This window comes from Melospiza melodia, chromosome 11 (genome assembly GCF_035770615.1).
Source record: "Melospiza melodia melodia isolate bMelMel2 chromosome 11, bMelMel2.pri, whole genome shotgun sequence".
Taxonomy (NCBI): domain Eukaryota; kingdom Metazoa; phylum Chordata; class Aves; order Passeriformes; family Passerellidae; genus Melospiza; species Melospiza melodia.
Window position 1 is genome coordinate 10,151,669 of NC_086204.1, and position 20,140 is coordinate 10,171,808.

At 38.0% G+C, this 20,140-nt stretch overlaps 1 protein-coding gene across 2 annotated transcripts in view; it reads left to right on the forward strand.

Moving 5' to 3' along the window:
* PTPRC (protein tyrosine phosphatase receptor type C) overlaps positions 1–14,782 on the forward strand; it is a 57,157-nt gene extending 42,375 nt beyond the window's left edge. The window contains exons 12-30 of one of the 2 annotated variants that reach the window (XM_063165542.1): positions 683–743; positions 1,407–1,515; positions 2,353–2,384; positions 3,539–3,654; positions 4,178–4,268; positions 4,365–4,441; positions 4,671–4,707; positions 5,119–5,216; positions 6,088–6,213; positions 7,631–7,788; positions 8,170–8,305; positions 8,846–8,995; positions 9,440–9,530; positions 9,875–10,008; positions 10,848–10,982; positions 11,296–11,418; positions 11,852–12,030; positions 12,692–12,827; positions 13,579–14,782. In XM_063165542.1, the coding sequence (XP_063021612.1) occupies positions 683–743; positions 1,407–1,515; positions 2,353–2,384; positions 3,539–3,654; positions 4,178–4,268; positions 4,365–4,441; positions 4,671–4,707; positions 5,119–5,216; positions 6,088–6,213; positions 7,631–7,788; positions 8,170–8,305; positions 8,846–8,995; positions 9,440–9,530; positions 9,875–10,008; positions 10,848–10,982; positions 11,296–11,418; positions 11,852–12,030; positions 12,692–12,827; positions 13,579–13,851 (2,262 nt within the window). In that variant the 3' untranslated portion in view covers positions 13,852–14,782. The remainder of the gene's footprint in view (positions 1–682; positions 744–1,406; positions 1,516–2,352; positions 2,385–3,538; positions 3,655–4,177; positions 4,269–4,364; positions 4,442–4,670; positions 4,708–5,118; positions 5,217–6,087; positions 6,214–7,630; positions 7,789–8,169; positions 8,306–8,845; positions 8,996–9,439; positions 9,531–9,874; positions 10,009–10,847; positions 10,983–11,295; positions 11,419–11,851; positions 12,031–12,691; positions 12,828–13,578) is intronic. The other variant, XM_063165543.1, reaches the window with a different exon arrangement.
* Positions 14,783–20,140: the final 5,358 nt, after the last annotated feature.

Consider the following 20,140-nt stretch of genomic DNA (forward strand, 5'->3'; position numbering starts at 1 on the left):
TAGCTGGTAAGGAAAAGACTCTGGTCAAGTTATAGAAAATTCACAAGGAAAAAAAAACCCAGTGTGAAATACTTGACTGCAAGCTGTCTTTTAGACCTGATAGGAATTTCCATTAAGGAAATATAAAAGATCAAATAAATATTAAATATATGACAAAACAAACACAGTTGAACAATGTGTTTTAACACCATTTAACGTACCCAAAAGTTAAAGATGCAAGAAAACACCCTATTTAATTAAACTTCTATGAATTACCTACCCATACATAAATTTGTACTAAAACCATCAAATTCAGTGGACTATTTGTATATTTACTACTGCAGCAAATGAGGTTTTTATATATTGCACAGTTATTTTTCAGATTTAAGAGGCTTAATGAAATTGATTTTACTTTGAGATGCATCTGTTTTTTATTTTTTAAAGTGTGTTTCCTATTTTTCTAAATTCTTTTTCCTGTCAGCTCCATATTTTTGAATCCAGGTCTTGCTGTAACTTGGGTAGAAACCTGATCTGCACCATAAATGTCCATACAGAGATTGACAGCAGACACTGCTGTCAATGATGTTGTCAATAGAGGGATGAATTTGAAAAATCCATTGTAATTTGTTTTTTAATAATTGTATGCAGAAATTTTTACTTGTTATATCTGAACATCTCTGTTATTGTCACCCATTACATGCAGATCTTTGTCTTTAATGGAAAACACAATGGGCCAGCAGTAGTGGGGAGTATAAAAACCAGATGTAAGTAAATATGTACAGTATTTTTCCCTTTTGATTTTAGCATAATATAAATAATATAAATTGTAAATTCGGTTAAATTACTCCTAATTAAAAATCCAAACTTCCTGTTTTATAGTTAATATTTGATCTGCATTTGAAAAATATCCCCATTCAGCATTAATATAGCAGATCATGTTGACAAGTCATTAATCATAACTCAGAATTATTACACAGCTGTGGTTTCTTCAGGAAACGTTCAAATGCAACTAGAAAGTAATTTCTCTGACTGACATGATTCACTTTTGGATGATTTTCCTGTGTTCGGATCCTGCATTTCAGGAGCTGAACATCTGTGACTTGGCAGAGGTTCCCAATTCCCAGATCAGGAACAGCTGAGAGCTGAACTGTACAGGTCACACAGAGCAGGAGACAAGCACAGTAATGCTGAACCACTGAGTTGTAGCATTTTGGCAGGTGGACATGGAGAATTTAAGGGAAAGTTTTCTTAATGAAAACATAAAATTCCTTCCTCTACTTTGGCATAGCAAAATCAAACCTGTTTAGTTTTTTTCTCAAAAAGGACCTCAAACCAAAAATTGATGAGCACTGGTTCTAGGGAATATACAGGTCTCTTTTTTTAAAAATAATTTTAAAATAATAAATGTATTCTTTTTCTGTTGGTAGATAATTCTAGAGCCTTGATTATATTTTTGGTATTCTTGATCATTGTGACTGTAATTGCTTTACTGCTGGTTCTGTACAAAATCTATGATCTTCACAAAAAAAAGCTTAGGTAAGCTTCATGTTTGTCTCCCTCTCTTATATAAATGGATGGGAATGGGTGTGGCTTTGGTTTTTCCACAAGATTACACAGTGGGTAATGACAAAATGGTACAAATTTGACGTTTCATTAATCCTGGGAAAAGGTATCCTTTTACCTTTAAATCATTTTAAAAGAAACTATTTTTTTGGTGTTTGTCAGCAGAACAAATATAGCGAAATAGATTTAAAATCTCACTGCTCTACCCTTGTTTGGGGTGCAGAACGAAATTACTTGTCCCTTGTTTTGTGAAAAAAAAAATCACAAATATCTGGAAAACATTTCCTTCATGATTTAAATCAAAATTAATGAAAATAATCCACACTTTCTTGGAACTCTTTTAAATACTTGTTCACCCTGAACAATAGCTCAGGGAGGTGTTGTTATTACAGTGCCCTCTCGATGGCTCAGCAGCTCTGTAGCACAGAGGATGGCAATAGAAGGATGGCCATTGCATTCCCTGATGCCTGTGGCTACTTAGCATTTCAATGTATGTGTTAGTTTTCTGTCACTAGCAAGAGAAGAGAAGATGGTGTGAGCAGTCACTTCAGTGAAGAAATTAAACACATTTGTTGTAGGTGAGATAGGCAAAGTCATCCAGGCACTACAAGTTTTTGATGTGGCCACCTTGTTTCTCTGCCTTGGGGCAGGAGGGCAGGAGGAGGAGGAGGATCCCAAGCACCTCTGCATAATCCCAGGTGTAGAACTCTTCTTTCACAGACAGCACTCTTGTTTCATGATTTTATTAACTTATTATTATATATATATCTTACTAGTCAAAGCATTTACAGGTGCTTTTGCTTCTTCCAGCAATTCTTCGGAAGGCGTGAACCTTGTTGCAGGTGAGTATCTTTATATATTTAGCAATTCATATTTATTTCCATTTAGCAAATGGAAATAAAATTAGGCTCAGGTCTTGCTACCAACTTTGGGTTATTTACATTCAAGGTTGGGTGCACAGATTACAGATATCAACATGATAACACCTTATATGGAGGACAAAATGCTTCAGTAAATACAAAAAAGAAGTATTTATACTTGAGTGAATTGAAAGTTCATCAGTGTTTGAAAAATTCTTATTTATTAGTCAATTAAAAACCCAGTTAGTTATCCCAGACAACGTTTGATATGTTTAACAGTGAGAATAAGTCCAGAATAAAATCCAGTTTAAAACATGATTTCCCTTTTCTGTGCACCTTTTTCCAAAACAAGAGACTCAACATTAGCCAGTTATTTTTTACTGAAAAATTTTGAAGACTGTCAAATCCCAAAGAATGGAATTTTTTTGCACCTTTTTGCACAAGATTTCAAAACCTGTGAAGAAGGACACGATCAGTCAATACCAGAAAGTTTCAAGAAAAAAATAATTTAGAACACTAAAATTTGCAGAAAATAAAGAAAGCATTAAATGGAAAGTAGGACTTAGTTGAAATTCAAATCCATATGCTTAGACACAACTTTTCAATGTAAATGAAAAATTAATGTATGTCTAATAAGAGGTGTTAAAAGTTGTTCAATTGGGTTTTTTTTCATTCAAGATGATATTGCAGATTATTACAACTCAGAACACAAATTGGAGAAAATGTGGAAAGTTAGGTGATGCATGTTGTTCTATTTTAATCACTGACAAAGACTGAGCAGAACTGAGGCAGAAGGCAAGACTGTGGAACTGTTGTGGCTGTTGAGGCAGTTGCTGTGCACTGAATATGGCAGTCACCATTTTGTGCAAAAGTATTGATGTGCTGTCCCTGCATGTGACCTCCTCCAGAGGTGTCTCCAGTCAGGCAGCAGAGCTGGAAAAGTTCTCTTATTCCCACAGCCTGTTTGCTCACAGCTGCCTCAGGCAACACCAGTTTTATAAAAATAAATACACCAAGTTAAAAGAAAGAGTTTAATCCTTTTCTTAATTTGTCTGGCAGTTTTAGAATCATGTTTACTGAAGTGTAATGAAAATTTTCAACATCAGCAAAAATAAACATTTGACTTATTTACACAGTTAAAGATGATGACAAGCAACTTCTCAACATAGAGCCAATACCCTCAGAGCTATTGCTGGACACATACAAGAGGAAGATTGCAGATGAAGGAAGGCTCTTCTTGGAAGAATTTCAGGTTTGTCCTTCACTCAAAATATACCACAGGTTTTTATCCAAGTGGTTGGAAGAATTCCGTCCAGGAGCATGTTTGAAGTACATGTACTGTTGTATTTATACTAGTTAGAAAGAAATGATGTAGAAAGGTCAAATAGTCTAAGCTAAGGTCAAATAGTCCTCAGTTAGTTTTGCTAGCAGTCTCTCCCCATTGTAAGATGAAAATACTCTTTTTTTTCCTGAAGGTGTTCTTCAGCAAAAGTATAAAGTATGCAGTCTAAGTACCTCTCATCCTAAAGTGCCTTTTAACACATATTTTTAAAGTTTTGTCTTACTGCATAGCCATGGGGATATAAATAATATTTAATTGTGGAGATATATTAAGGAGAAGATTTTTTTAAACTTTAGATAGAAGAAATGTATGAAGTAATATCTTATGAAGTATAATGTTACCTTCCAGATTCAGTAATTCCAAATTATTTCCATATTCATTTGACTATTTTAAATCTAGGCTTAACTAATAAAATAAATTTTGTATTTTACAGAGTATTCCTAGAGTCTTCAGTAAATTTTCTATAAAGGAGGCCAAAAAGAGCCATAATCAGAACAAAAACCGTTACATTGATATTCTTCCATGTGAGTATTTGTAATAATTTTAACATGGTTTATATATGTTTGATTTGTCACTGCCTTGAGATAATGTAATTGTTTTGGTTTAAATGATTTAAACAGATGACCATAACCGTGTTGAGCTCTCAGAGATGCCAGGAGATCCAGGATCAGACTATATCAATGCAAGTTATATTGATGTGAGTGACTTTTACTTTAAAAAAGTCTTAGACACTATGAAAGAAATCCTGTTGTCTGTGCATTTGAAGCATCAGTACCTTGGAGGATTTCCATTGGGGTTGCTTTCACCTTTGTAATGTATTTGGTATTATTGAATTGTTGCATATTGAATTTTTTTTTTTAAGTTGCAAACCTTTGAGATTGTTCATGCTTTCTTTCTAAAAGTTGATAACAATGTACTTTTTACAGGGCTTCAAAGAACCAAGAAAATATATTGCCGCACAAGGTAATTTAAAATCTTCAAAGAATATGCTTTCTTTATTCACCCATTTTTTTGAGTAGTAAAATCCTATTAGTAATGAAATGAAAAAATGAAAATCTGACATATTGAAATTTAATATGACAAAGTTGTCAATGAGTTTTTGCTTAGGAAATTTTGTGACAATTACTTCAAAGGCAGATTTCTCATGTTGTATAATTTTACACTAGAAGTTTTCAAATTTCATAGCTATGCACTAAAGATTCAGATGAGAGTTTTTAAATGCTGTAGTCTAATGGCTGCAGCCATAATGAAATTAAGTGTGTGACTGTTTTTTGTATGATCTCTGGTTAGCTCTTCAGATTGCCTGGCTAAGCATGCAGGTGTTTTTCCATTTGGTCGCACTCTGAAAAAGGCCCCTAATTTATCTCCTTCTAGGCCCCAAGGATGAAACCACAGATGATTTCTGGAGAATGATCTGGGAACAGAAGGCAACCATTATTGTCATGGTGACTCGCTGTGAGGAAGGAAAGAGGGTGAGAAATATCTATCCTTCTCTCTTTCTATCTTTCCCTCCTTCTTTTTCCTGAAAACTAAGTGGATTGCTGTGCTGTGCTGAATTTCATATTCTTCTTAAGTACTTTTTTTTTCATTCTGTGCTGTTCTCTCATTGTGGCAGAACCTGTGTTGGAAAGCATGCCAAAACAGTGTTGCCTTATGAATTATGAGTCTTACCAGAAAATATTACTTTAGTCACAGCAGTATGTAGCAGAGGGTGAGCTTCCAAATTATAGCTAATTAATCCAGAAAAGGGCTCAAGGTAGAACTGTAGCTCCTCATAGATCTGTCAGAAAAGATATGGTTTCTATTTTTCTCCTGTCTATTCTGATAACCTGGCAGTGCTCTCAGTAGATCCTAGAAAGAATATTTTAGCTCTGTTGCCTTTTTTAAAGTGGAAGGCTGGGTGCTTCTGGCCTGCTTTTTTCCTTATTCCAGGTACAGCATGAAGAAGGGGAACTGCTGTTTTAACTGCAGTTAAAGATGTTGACAGCCTGCAGATCTGCAGCACACCCAAGCTGATGTTATAGGCAGGCAGGAGCAGCAGCCCTCATTGAACACTGAAAAACAAGGCATGGAAGTAGCTGCAAACATTTCTCCAGCCATCAGGCAACAGTAGCAGTCATTCTTCATTGTTTCACTAGTGTACAGGATTTTTTTTCTCCACTATACATCTGAAATTAAATACCATGGCCATAAATTTCAGGTCAGAGATCTGAGTTGTTGGATATTTGGAATTGAAAAGTTGGAAAACTGAGTTGCCATTTATTTTAAATTAGGTTTTTTTTCTAGCTTTCAGTTCTCTGCTACATCACCACATCACTTACTTTACTTTATCTCTCTTCACAGAACAAATGTGCCCAGTACTGGCCATCAATGGAGAACGGGACTGCAACGTATGGGGACATCATTGTGAAGATCTATGAAAGTAAAACATGTCCAGACTATGTCATTCAGAAACTGCACATCACAAATGTAAGTTGAGTCAAAAGTGTGAGACTGACTGGAACTAGAGTGTCAATTTGGAGTCTGTATTTTAAGAGAGAAGAGTCAGCGCTCAGTGGAAGATGCTCTGCTGACTTTCCTAAGCATCATGTAGCTTAAGGGAAAACTTAGACCTAGATGTAATTCTTTGCAAGAAATATGAGTTAGATATATATTTCCCAACTTCAAAAGATATTTTTCCTTAATCCTCTGGAACCTTTATTTAGGATTATACTATTAATATGCTGCCAAGTGGTAAAAAATTAATATATACACTATGGAGTATTTATATATTTAGTTTGTTCTCTAACACAAAAAAATTGCTGCTTTGTGTGTATCTCAGCATAACCCTCTGCAACTAAAATCAGTGCAACTCATTGGTAACCATCATTTCCCCTTCTGATAATTGTACAGTGGGACAATCACAAATTCTGGTGATCTCAAGTGTGTTTATAAATATAAGTGTTTTAAAATTACCATTTAGAAATGTGTAAAGTCATTAAGGGTGGTTAATTGCTCTCTTTCACACATCTGAAATCACATTAGTTGCCCTATGTGTAATTGAGAACAAAATTTGCCATCAAAGGCTAAATGCTCAGTTCAGGCCCTTTGCAAAAAAATTTCAATGATAATAAATGGAGCCTAAATCATAGCTAAAAGCATTCAGTCTCAAAGAGTAAATCTGCTGGCAGCTCTTCAGCAAAGCAACAGAATCCACCCATCTTGATTCATGATTACAGCTGGAAATACCTATTCTGCTGTCTCATATTGCATTAAAATTCACTCAGGAAGTGGTCTGATTAAAAGAAAGCTGTAACTTTGTGTGGTCAGTGAGCAGGTCAGGATGTTAAAAATTACCTATTTACAAAGACATTACTCTGTCCCTTAAGAAATGAAGGATTGCAGCAGGTTGAGGGCTGATATTTTTAGAACTGTCCGCTCTTTGTTCAACTGACATCATATCAATAAAGATAAAATGGATATTGGTTGGGGAATTGAAGAGTGGTTCGTGGCAAGAAAGTGGAGACTTCTGTAGTTCTGGTAGAATAGTGATGTGTAATTACTGAAACCATGGCAAACAATTGCATGAATAGCCACAACTGGATAACTCAACTATGAGTAAGAATTTTGAAGTTAATTAATGAAAACATGCCTGTACAGGTGTATGAAATCTTGGCCAGTAAACAAATGTCATTAAGGGTTTTTTCTAATTTAGTTTTATAATCATGGTTATCAAAATTTATGTCCTTTCTTTTAGTCTAGCAGCAACATACCAAAGTCCACTCAATAGTCTCATGCTTTGGGCTTTAGTCTAGTCATTTAGATTTATGTATACATCTGTATACACATACTAATGTATATATAGGTTGATATATGTATATAAAAAAACACACTTCACTTTTTCTAGGGAAGAGAAAGGACAGCTGGAAGAGATGTCACTCATATCCAATTCACAAGCTGGCCAGACCATGGAGTCCCTGAGGATCCACATCTCCTTCTCAAACTCCGACGCAGAGTTAACGCCCTCAGCAATTTTTTTAGTGGTCCGATCGTGGTTCATTGCAGGTAAATATACATTCTTCTTTTAAAAATTTGGTAATGTTAAATGACTGTAATGAAGCTATTCAGAGCAGGGATCTGGCAAAAGTCTTTGTCTGATCCCAGACTTTGTGGGATTGCTTTAAATACTTGAAAATGAGGCAGTAAAAGATACACCAGGCCTGTTTTTGAAGGATATGAAAGAAATTCAGGTTGATAAAACCTGAGGATACACAGACTTTTGAAAAACAGCCAGATCAATGTTGAGCTGCTCTGGCTATAAGCACCATATTTGGCCATGTTGGCCTTGCTTTCACTAAAAGATACTAAAAATGCAAGCTGATGATTGTTTGTGTTGCCAATCAATGGCGTTGCCTGTGGATAACCAAGTCCCTCTGTGCGCGGCAGTGCCGGCGTTGGGCGCACGGGGACGTACATCGGGATCGATGCCATGCTGGAGGGGCTGGACGCAGAGGGCAGAGTGGATGTTTATGGATACATCGTGAAACTGCGCCGGCAGAGATGCCTCATGGTCCAAGTAGAGGTATCTCCCTGCAACTCCTGTCACCACTCTCCTGGTCTAGGGCTTCAGCAGTATTTCTCACAAGTGCATTGCTCAGTTCAGTTGAAGCTGTTCATAGAAAATACAGCTCTGAAAAGTATTAAGAGGGAAAAAAACTTCCAACATAATTTTTTGATTTTAGGAACTGCAACTTTTTAAGTTCGTACTTTAGAAGAGGAAGCCAAGGAGAACAGCTTTTTGGCATACAATTCATAAATGCAAAACTGAGCTTACAGGGTCAAACTGGATTTTAAAAATTCTAAATTACCTCTGCCCAAGTGCAATTTTCATATGAGTTGAGTACAACAAAAGTTATGGACTGATGCATTGCATGTTTTTAACTTATTTCAGCATTTTAAAGTTTTAACACTTGAATTTGATATCTGTTTAATATTAATGCTTAATATTAATAACACCACAGGAGTAATAGCTTTTAATAATGATTTAAAAAAATTGTTATGATTTTTTTTTTTTAACTCTTTAATAACTTCATGTGTAAACTCTTCAAATGGGAAACACCAGTCACAGTACATCCTTATTCATCAAGCACTGGTGGAATACAATCAGTATGGAGAAACAGAGATCAGTCTCTCAGAACTGCATTCCTCCCTTAACAATCTGAAAAGAAAAGACCACCCGAGTGAGCCTTCTCTGCTGGAGGCAGAGTTCCAGGTAAATAAGTTTTGCATTCCAGTAGCCCTTCCTTCCCACTTACGTTAAAAATGGCCTTGCACAATAGTCATGACCTAGAGAGATAACACAGGTTAATAGATCATTTAGGTGCTATTTTATTTCTCTGGCACAGAAAGTTTCTTTACCTTCATGAAAAAAAGCTGTATGTTAATGAAGCTTTATTTCTGCTTTGGTGTTAATATATTTAAGACGGATGGAGCTCACAGAATGATTACTTGTGTGTGTGTTCATGATTTCCTGCGCCATTGTACATCATGTAGCAGGCATTTTTAAATGGTAGTTCAGATGTTACCAGAGTTTAAAGAACTAAGGTAAGGAGAGAGGCACTGCGAGATGAAGGCTGCGTGTGAGAGTCCTGAGGGGAGACAATGATGTCAAGAACCATTTCAATCGAGTATAATATCAAATATCCTCTTTCTTCAGCGAATGCCTTCCTATAAGGGGTGGCGGACACAGAACATTGGGAATCGGGATGAAAATAAAAGCAAAAATAGGAATGCCAACTCAATTCCTTGTAAGTATTTTCCATTGCCTTATTTTATCTATTTTCTTCTATTAGAAAAATTTTGAAAAAATGAGCAAATCACCTTATAGAGTAGTATTTGATTAATTTTCTGAACACTGTGAAATTCCAAACTTCTTATAGTGATTAAAAAAGAAGAGCTGATTTTTTACTAATGTGAATTATTGGGAATGTTTATTTCAAACAAGGTGGCCTTGGTTCTGCAGTTTATTGTGAAAGGACAGGCCTTTTCTATTCCCTGGCCCCCACAAATGCCATTCCCAGGGCGTGTGCTGTGACAGTGACCTTTTGTTTCACACAGATGACTTTAACCGGTGACACCTTGTCTCACACAGATGACTTTAACCGAGTGCCCATCAGGCACGAAGAAGATTGCAGTAAGGAGGCTGAGCATGATTCAGATGAGTCCTCGGATGAGGACAGTGACTGTGAGGAATCCAGCAAATACATCAATGCTTCCTTCATAACTGTATGTATTGAGAGGATCCACTATAGGCATTTCACAAGCTTTCCGCTCAAACTCTTATTCTCTTGTTGGCATCACAATAGAAAAGAATTTAGATGAATAAGGGAGATGGAACTGATGGCTGATTGGCAAATCCAACTATGTTTAAAACCATTAGCCTTCACCTGGCCTCATGATAACATATATTTCCATTAGTGGGCAACTGTCTACAGGTGGAACCAGATTATATTGTCCCTTTTAGTGAAATATGACTATAGTTATTCACATAGACCAAACCCTACCAGTGAAAATTGGAGCCAACAATTTTTTGGTATCATTATATATCCAAAGAAGAACAATTATTGGTCATAAATGAAGTCACTGATTTTAATGGAATCACTCGCTAAGTTCCATTTATCTGAATCCTTTGAAATGCTGCACAGTTAAGATACCTGTTCAGGGTAAATGTATCTTTATTTTTAGGAAGCTCAGTGTGAATTGACTGGTGTACCACCTTTTATGGTGTAAACACAATTTCTTAGTGGTAAAATCAAATGGCTGTGTAAAACAGAATGTTTTACCCCTTGAAAATATGCTTTTCAAAAAATGACAGGGTGAGATCTCAGCCACTGCAGCATCAATATATCTTGTTGTCAGTCTGAAGTGATATTCTTAGGAGGACTGAGGTTAGTGTCATTTGGGTAGTAGAATTCCTGTAAGACCGATTCCTACTGTGAAAGGCATGTTTTCCCTATAAACAGACAGCATTAATTTATTTCACAGGGTATTCCTTAAATGATGAGTTGTATTGTTTGACAATCATATTTCAAATGAATTGAAGAAAAAAATTATTTCTTTTATAGGGTTACTGGGGTCCAAAAGCCATGATTGCAACACAGGGACCACTGCAGGAAACTATCTCTGACTTCTGGCAAATGGTGTTCCAAAGAAAAGTCAAAGTCATTGTTATGCTGACAGAGCTGAAGGAGGGAGATCAGGTGGGGGCATTGTCTGCACACTGACACACTGAATATCTTCTACATGCAAACAAAACACTGCACTGCACTCTCTCGTTCCCTTGCTCAAATGTTTTCCATAGGGTGAGGAATTTGCATTTCCAATATATTTTGCCTTATCATTTACCTACTTAATTTACTTTCTAATGAATTTTTCAGGGAAAAGTGTATGATGCCATATTTTAAAATACCATGGAACTCCTTTAAAGTCAGTACAGTCTCTAAGTGCATGTGGAAGGCAAAGTAAAAAAGGATATAAGTCCTAATCACTGACTTGTAATTTTATCCATTTTAGGAACTCTGTGCACAGTACTGGGGAGAAGGAAAGAAAACGTATGGTGGCATAGAAGTTCAAATGGCAGATGTCAACTCTGGTCCTAGCTATACCATACGTGCATTTGATGTTGCACATCTGAAGGTGAAAGTTTCTTTGCAAATTCTGAAACGCTGTTTTCATGGAGTTTTTAAATTTAAAACTAAATTTATAAACTTAGCCTCAAGATAGAGAAGAAACAGTTCCCTCTGCAGTTCTAGGAGCTCCTGCTCTAAGAAATGGAAATATTTTTCTCTTCCAGACCAACAGTCAATCATGAGAAATGCTATAAATTATCTCAAGTTTTCTATTTAGTGAGTTGCTGAGATGGTGGTAGGGGAGTCTCAGGAGATCGGCCGTCTTTTGTACTTTGAACAAAGCTTGGATGTCTACCTACCTCATATTCATGAGGCAGAACCATCACCCTGCAGTTCCTCAGGAATATAGTTCTTTCCTTGTTAATCCACAGCAATAGAGTTATTGTGTGAATCTGTATTTTGTCCTGAACATTAACCACATCTCCACTGCTGTTTTGCAGACAAAAGAAACTCAGAAAGTGTATCAGTATCAGTACCATCAATGGAGTGGCTGTGATGTTCCAGAAACCCCCAAAGATTTAGTCAGCATGATTCTCAATATTAAACAAAAACTTCCAGCCAGACCAGTCACTGAGGACAGCAGGAGAACCCGCAGTGTCCCACTGCTTGTCCACTGCTGGTGGGTTTGAATTCAGCACACACATTCACCTAGCTCTAAGTTCTGGGTATACATAGCAACCATCATTTTGGGATGCCTACCTTTTCTCACAAGCCTTTCCGTGTGTCTGGAGACTCAGCTTTCCCAAGAAGATCCCTTGAATTGCTCAAGCTTGGCCTTTTGGATTGTAGTGATGAAAAGAAAGCACACTTTTCTTGGGCAAGTGTGGGCACAGAGCAGGTGCTATGAGCAGCTCCTCTTGGCTGGTGCACCTATTTTGTGGGGAAATGCTAGGTCAGAGTGCACTTGCAGGGCGTACTAATGAATGTCCAGTAGAGTTTTTAGGATCATCTCTCGCTCCAGGATAGAAGTGCACTTTTCTAGGACCATTTCCAGGAATAGCCTTGCATTCCATCTAAACCAGAAGATAATCCTGCTAACAATAGTTGAGACTGTAAGTCTCAAATTTTGAATTTCCCTCTTCCCTCAAGTGGTACTTCAGGGATAAACTATGTTCTGTGTGAATCCTACACGTATACTTAATTGTGACAATTTCAGTCCAGTAAAAAATACTTTGGAAATATAATTCAGTAGAAAGTTTTAAAAGTATATCTAACATTTAGTCAGAAGACTTCTGATTTTACTTTGTAAATTTACATGTGTATTTTGCATCATCTTCTAGTGATGGATCACAGCAGACTGGTGTATTTTGTGCTTTAATGACCCTTTTGGAAAGTGCAGAAACAGAAGAAGTAATAGATGTTTTCCAAGTAGTAAAATCACTTCGTCGCACCAGGCTGGGAATGGTCTCCACGTTTGTAAGTAAATCTTATGAATTAATAGAAAAAAAAAGACATTATTTACCATGATCACTAATATCCCCATAGCCTTGGGCATAGTTTCTGTATAGGGAGCACTGATTCTAATCAGAACATTCACACTCCACCATTTGGGCAGCGGTGCTTGCTGGTAGGAATGAAGGAGTCTGAGATATGCAGAGCTGCAGTTCTGTACTGCCTTTGGCAAAGGGTGTACAGTATCAAATTACAAATGGCATAAATTGCTGCTCCTGCAGGTGGTTCATGATGTACAAGCAGTGTCCTTTCTGCAGCTGGGAGATGAACTCCATGTGCAGGCTGGCAGCCACTGACTGTTTTGTTTAGTCACTCCAGAGGAACTGTGGCACACACTGTGCAATTACCACAAACCAGACCTGGGTGTCATCAATATGGACAGGTTATTACATGGCCTTCCTGACTCAGTATAATACATGTTATTTGCAACTGAGGTACTCATATTTTTGGTACTTTATGAACCAAAAGGGCACTGAGTGACAACTTGGAATATCTGATGCAGACAGTTTCAGAGATGTTATGTACACATGAAGTCAGAATAAACCATAGGAACGACACTCTCTATGCCAAAAACTGTGGAAGTGCTTCATATGCAGTCTTGCTTGTCCAACTACATGCTACGTTTCTAAAATGTAAGAGAAAAAAGAAAGAAAGGATTAATTCTTGGACTCAGAGCATTCCATTAACTAACTAACTTCTTCTCTTTATTTTTAAGGAACAATACCAATTTCTGTATGACATCATTGCCAGTACCTACCCTGCACAGAATGGACAAATAAAGAAGAATAGCCAGCAGGAAGATAAAGTTGAATTTTGCAGTGAAGTAGGAAAATCAGATCAGGAAACTGATTTGATCACAACTGATCTTGCCCCACCACGGCCAGAGGAAATTGAGGCACCTGAAATATGTGATGGTTCTAAGGCTGCAGATAGCACTAAGGGAACAGAAAGCTCTACAAATGGCCCCACAACTGCAGTTCTAACTTAGAGCTAGATTAAAAAAAAGTGCTTTTTTGTCTGCAAAAAACTTAAGCAAAATGGGAGGTATAAGATTTCTTCTTCTTCCCACGTTTTTTTTTAAATTTTAGTTATTTTTGGTTTTTGAAAGGTACAAATTTAAAGGAATACTTGAAACTTGTAGAGAGTGACAAAGAACTGTGGAATTTTAATTTTTGTGTAGATTTGCATTTAATACTTCTTCAGAAATCTTCACTGTTTTTTACTTTTCCTTTTAAAAACATGTACAGTTTAATACTATGCTGAGGAGCGCAAAGCAAAATTTTTTATTTCTGTAACAAGGAGAAAAGCAACTCAGAACAAGATTATTAAGTTGCAAGAACAGGTCTATCCTCCAAACTACTAGCAAGTAAGTGAACCTATAGGTAAGCATATATTCTACTATTTCAGGACTAATGAGAGCATTAATAATACTCATGGGACTTGTGGGAGTTTGCCAAACAGTTTTAAGAGTTTATAATTTACATCATGTGGTAATTCCAAGGAATTTTGGCTTACAAAGGATGTGTAAGTCCTCCCATATCAATGCAGAATAGAAATTTTTGCATTTTTCTAAGTGTCCTCAAGGTGTCCTTATTGCTCCACATATATTAATCTGATACTCCTATAGGAGTTTGGAGATTGGCATTTGATCATTGAAATGGTTCTGGTGGAAAACACATCCTGTTTACTCTTAGAGCTTAAAATACTGAGTGCTTTCATATCTATTTCTTATGCTTACATTTATTTAAAGGACTATTCCATGAATGCCTCCAACCTCTTTTCAGAATTGGAAAATACTTTGATAATTTTACTTGTAGATTTTAATTGGTACAGGATATTTTTTTTCATAATGATGTTTTGTATGTTACAATTTTGATATTTTTACTATTTCTTGCTGGATTTTAGCCAACTGTTTTTAGAACAAATAAAAAAGTTAATTAATAGTTGACAAAATTAAAATTATTTTGCTTTTTAGTACTATGCAAACTGATAATTTACTTCTAAATGTATAAAATTTCGTGCTGTCCTATACATGGATAAAATTCACAAATGTCAGTAGGAAAACACATCATTTAATTCTTCTAAAACTGTGTGTGTACCCAGGTAAGTGTCATGACTTTCTCAGAGCAGAGGAAAGAGGCTTCATTTTATTTTGCTTGAAGCCATCAACAAAACAGTCACGCAACAGATTCATTGCCCCAAGTTTCTCACTGTTCATTCCTAATTTCTCATTACAAAACATAATTGAAATCACTTAGAGAGCTGTCTAAACAACATGTACAGTCACACTTGGTTAAAGCCCTGATTTAATTGTGCTGTTAGCCTAGATCAAATATATCATTCACAATTATCAGCTCAGCCAAGTGCTTGCTGGCAGCCTTGCTTCAGTAAGTGGCAGCAAGCAGACACAGAGCAGGGGGATTCCCCTTGGCTGTCAGCTGAACTCCCTTTCCAGCAAGGAGTTGTGTTAGGTGATAAACTAACAAAGCTGAAGGGGTCATGTGTGGAGGGACTACATGGGACAATAATCTAAAATATACTGTAGGCCCAAAATCTGTTAGCTGGTTTTAGAGGACCTAAAAATAAAATTGTAAATTTAGCATACCTTGAAGATCAAAAGTATAAAGACCCTTTGGTGCAGATTGGTTCACTAGTGTTCATTGCATGTCAGAGAACAATAAATTTCTTTCCCTTTGTTTAAGATTTGGCAACTGTAAAACCTCTCACTTAGAAAAGCTAAAAAGTGAGTGCTGCTGTCTAATGTAAGGCTGTGGAGACAGAGACTAGTCACACTTTTAAAAATAACTGAAAGTGTTTCCCAAATCAAAAATTACACGACACATTTCTTGTTTTAAATCTTAGGGCAATCATATACTTCAATTCCTTGAGAAATGATTCGTATGTTTTTTAGGGTCCTGCAGCACTTAGGCTGTAAAAACCTTGTGTAATTATAATTTATTTAATTTTTTTCTAGAATGATTTCAATGTTCTTTTGCTGGTATTTTTTAAAAGAGAAGAATGCCAAGTTAACTCTTGACTTCTGCATGTACTTTGAAAGAAAAATCATTAACTCTGTTAAATTTTCCTTCATGTATGTCTTCATTATTAGAAGAATGGAGCTTTACACTGAAACTGCCCTCATGTCCTTATGTGAACCACTTTTGCAGTAAAGCTCCTTACAGTCACAAGGAGGTAAACTGAGCTCTTGGCTTTTAATTATTTTCAAATTAAAGAACCTATTGTAGAATTAAGCCTCATTAAATCCCAGTTCAATGACTGAAGGAGCCTGTCTTAACACAGTTTAGAAGTTCTGATTGCTTGCAGGAACTCTCCATGTGTGTGCCAGGGATGCTTTTTTGCCTTCTGTATTGTCCTTTGTTTCCTGAACATCCATGAGGGGGTGATACAGAGCTTGCAGAAGGTGGTCCTTATGCTGGATGCTGCACAGTCACTTGGCTGATTCACTTGTAAGATTAATCTCACATTCCCCAGGAACATGGTAAAACATTTTGCAGGTGAGACACGAACCCTGAGCTAGAAAGCTTTGCTAGGAACTGCTTTGGCTCTATCAGGGCAAGAACAATAGTGTAGCTCACTGGCTTTGCATAGCCTGAAAGTTGAGAAACGGTCTCAAAGTAAGATGAAAAAAGTTTATCTCATGAAGTGCAGCTAAACCACAGAAAATATGCTAACCACTGCCTCAAGCTGAGCAAACCCCTCTTGGAGAATGGTTTAGAATCTGAAGTCCAGGATAAAAACAGCTAAGCAACTGATGAGCTGAGAGGACTTTGAGCAACAAATAAAGGTAATCAAGTGCTAATGTGCCCAGAGGGACTAAATTTCTCCCACGATTTTCTGGGTCGATGCTGACATAAAGGTGGGCATGTAAAAATTACAGTGCTGTGATGGTGGAATCCAGTGTGGGAAGATGGGGAAAAAGGACCTTAGAGTCTACACAAGATTCTGCTCTCAGGTAACTGCAGTGAGGAGTGAAGTGTGAGTGTGTGCTTTCGTTTAGCTTTTTTCTGTTTCTCATGCTCTGGAATGAACAAGGCAGTTACATTAAGACCTTTCAGAGGCTGTACATTATGATGCAGCACAAAACAGGGCCAGCACACAGAGCCCTGGCAGTCAGGGTTCTGGGAGATGGCAGAAACCCTGCTGCTCTCCCACAGCCCAGCATCCAGTGCTGGATTTGTGCTCCTGAGGAAATGTCTGTGCCTGCTCCTTTCCCCCACACTGGTGCAGACATTGTCCACAAACCCGCTCTCTCCACTTCGAGCCGGCTGGTGCTGCTGCAGCACACGCTCCGGCGGCACTGAGCTCACTCCCACCGGGAAAGGGAGGGCGTTCTGCCCCTTGCCCCCAGGATGGGCTGGGCACAGCTGGTGGCCACCGCAGGAGCCGAGGGTCGGGGCAGGCCTGGAGGGTCCCCACCCGTCCCAGCCCCGTGCTCCGGGTTACCCCGAGGACACCCCCTGTGCCGGAGGGCTGCTGGGGGAGTGAGGCAGGGAGTGTGTTCTGGGCTTTGCTGCAGGCCAGGAGAGCTGGGTGGAATAATCTGGGGCGAGAGGCACAAACTGTGCTGGGTAGTGGGTAGAAAAGGGAAGAAAAATCCTGCCATCCCATTGTGAGGTGTTTGTTTGTGTGAGATAGCAAAGAAAGTAAAGTGAGTGCTGCCTCCAGACAGGTGTTTCATTAAGCAAGAAGTTGTATATTTAACAGAAATTCCACGGAAAAACGATCCAGCACCAATGCTTATCTCTTTGACAAGGAATCTTACTTCTGTAAAGGCCCAGGGTTTTTTCTGACATGGTACATTCTACAGATTGCCTCTAAAAGAAAATCAGAAATTCCCTGAGGGCTCTACACAGCTGTATCACAGCTATTTTTCCATATGTAAAGCAACTGTTTGCCAAGGACCAATGTGCTGGTTTTGGACTAGGGAGAACTACAAGAAAAGAAAAGGGAGTTTCAGTTACAGAATACAGAACATTTCTGGGTACATCAGATCTGCTTCAGAAAAACCTCAAGTCTTTGGATAAATATAGTCCAATTTTTTGGAAGGTACGGCAACAGAGAATATTTTATACAAAAGCCGAAGTCAATCTGTTTTTTCAATGTAAAAGGAAGGAACATGATTCCAAAAGTAATGTGCAAGTAGATGCTCAAAGATCTTCTTTATAGTGATAAAAATATTATTTAGGAAGGATACTTACTACAAATTATAGTAAAATACAGCTTTAAATATTTTTAGCTTTGAATAGTTATGTCCTGAGACTCAGAATTGTCAGCATCAGCAATGCGTACTGTTACTAAACTTTCTAAAATTAAGATAATAAATCATTTTCAGAGGAATAGGCATAGATCTACTTACAGCTGGGTGTCTCTTCAATCCCACATCTGTGTAGTGCCCTGGCAGGCAGTACTAACATAGCCATAAGTGTGACTGTCTGACACACAGAGGGAAAAATAAAAGGAAGTTTATTTTGGATCAGTTTCAGCACTCAGACTCAAATTTTTGCTTTTGGAGATGAACCCCCCGATAGCCTGACCTTGCCTGGCAGTCAGCTGGGAGTCAGAGCTTGCACATGTCAGTGCTGCACAGAGTCCTTGGGGCAACCCTTGTGTATTTTCAGAGCTTCCCGGCAGGCTGTGCTGAAACTCTTCAAACGCCTTCTGCTCACTTCCAAGCCTCCTGCAGTGCATCCAGCTTGCTCCATTTCAGTAGCATGGAGCCATTTGAGGTAATGAAGATGGCATTTGTTTATGCAGCACTGCAGAGCTTGTCTACCTGTGTGTGTGTGTGTGTGTGTGTGTGCATTGCTCTTTGCCTCAAGTGTGAGATTCCATCCCCAGCCAGAAATCCATGAGCTGCTGATTTGGCAGCTGCTTGGCTTAAAGGAACGAAAATTGGAGAAACAGGAATGATATGGTCATCCTGTACTAACTTTTTTTTTGTGGGGCAGTGCAGCTGGTGGTCTTTATAAGCTGGTTTTCAGAGATGAACTTGCAAAGTAAATTAAAGGTGAGGCGCAGGAGACTGCGTGGCTACAGAGCACTCCTGTTGTCACAGACTAAATCAGCACTGGCATCAGGGGCTACCAAATACATATTTGTTAGCTCTCCTGATATTGCAATAGAAGTCAGTGTGCATGTTCTTCAACTGCAGTGAAAAATGGTAAAAAAATGACAACAAAAAGTTAGCACTGGAAGATGGTGTTCTTGCCAAATGCGGACATTTGGTAAGAAATGTCAATTTTGAATATTTTTTCTTGAAGAATAATAAATAATTTTAATCCTATTTTTGTAATGTTAATATGTTATTTTGAGAAAACCAATATCTTGTTCTGTGTTTAGCACTATAGTTCCTTTTACTCCTGCTATTTTCTGAAATACTTAAATATATTATTTTTAATACATCATTATGTCACTGATACCCCTTCAAGACTAAAACAGTTCAGTATCATTAAGTGTTTCCTTTTTCTAGGCTGCTTTCTTAATATAATTTCTATTCAGCAATAAAATGAAATTCTGACTTCATATATTGATTTAGCATAAATAAAATTCTCACAGAACAGGAATTCAATTTCTTAAATGGCATTAGTAAATTATTCCATAAAGAGTTATGTCTTGTTTCAAAGAAAGCAAGGCATTTCCACTCTCAAATAACACCTTGCTGATCTTCACTTGCAATGGAAAGAGTTTTTGTGGCAGTGCAGGGCAGACAAGGCTCACAGCTCCCTCACAGAAAGCTCTGCTCTCATCTTCACAGTCCAATTTGTTGAAGACTCTGACTCTTCCTTCTGTAGCTTTTTCTCAGTTACTGAATTGTGGTCTCTTCCCATCTGAATAATTTTGTCAGCTTTCTAGGTTTTCTTCTGATTTGGAACCTCCAGCATTTCACTGACCTGAAGAGCTATCTGTTTACCACAGCAGCTTTCTGTTTCCATCTCCCAGCCCAGCCCTGTGCCCGTGCTCCCTGTCCCTTTCCCCCCATCCTGGGTGCCAGGGAGCAGCAAGAGCTGTCTGCCCTGCCAGGGAAGCAGAGCCCAGCTCGAGGCCAAGCAGGAGAGGGCCAGCCCCACATGGGCACAGTCTCACTGTGCTGAGCAGGGTGAGCAGAGCAGGGCGGGGACAGTGACCAGCCTCACTTGTGGCACGGTGCACAACTCCGTGGGCCCTGCTGTACTACTTCTGAAGAGTGCAGATATTTTAGGTCTTGACATTTTAGGTGTAGATGACAGAAAAAACTACTGATTCCTGTAAAATCAATG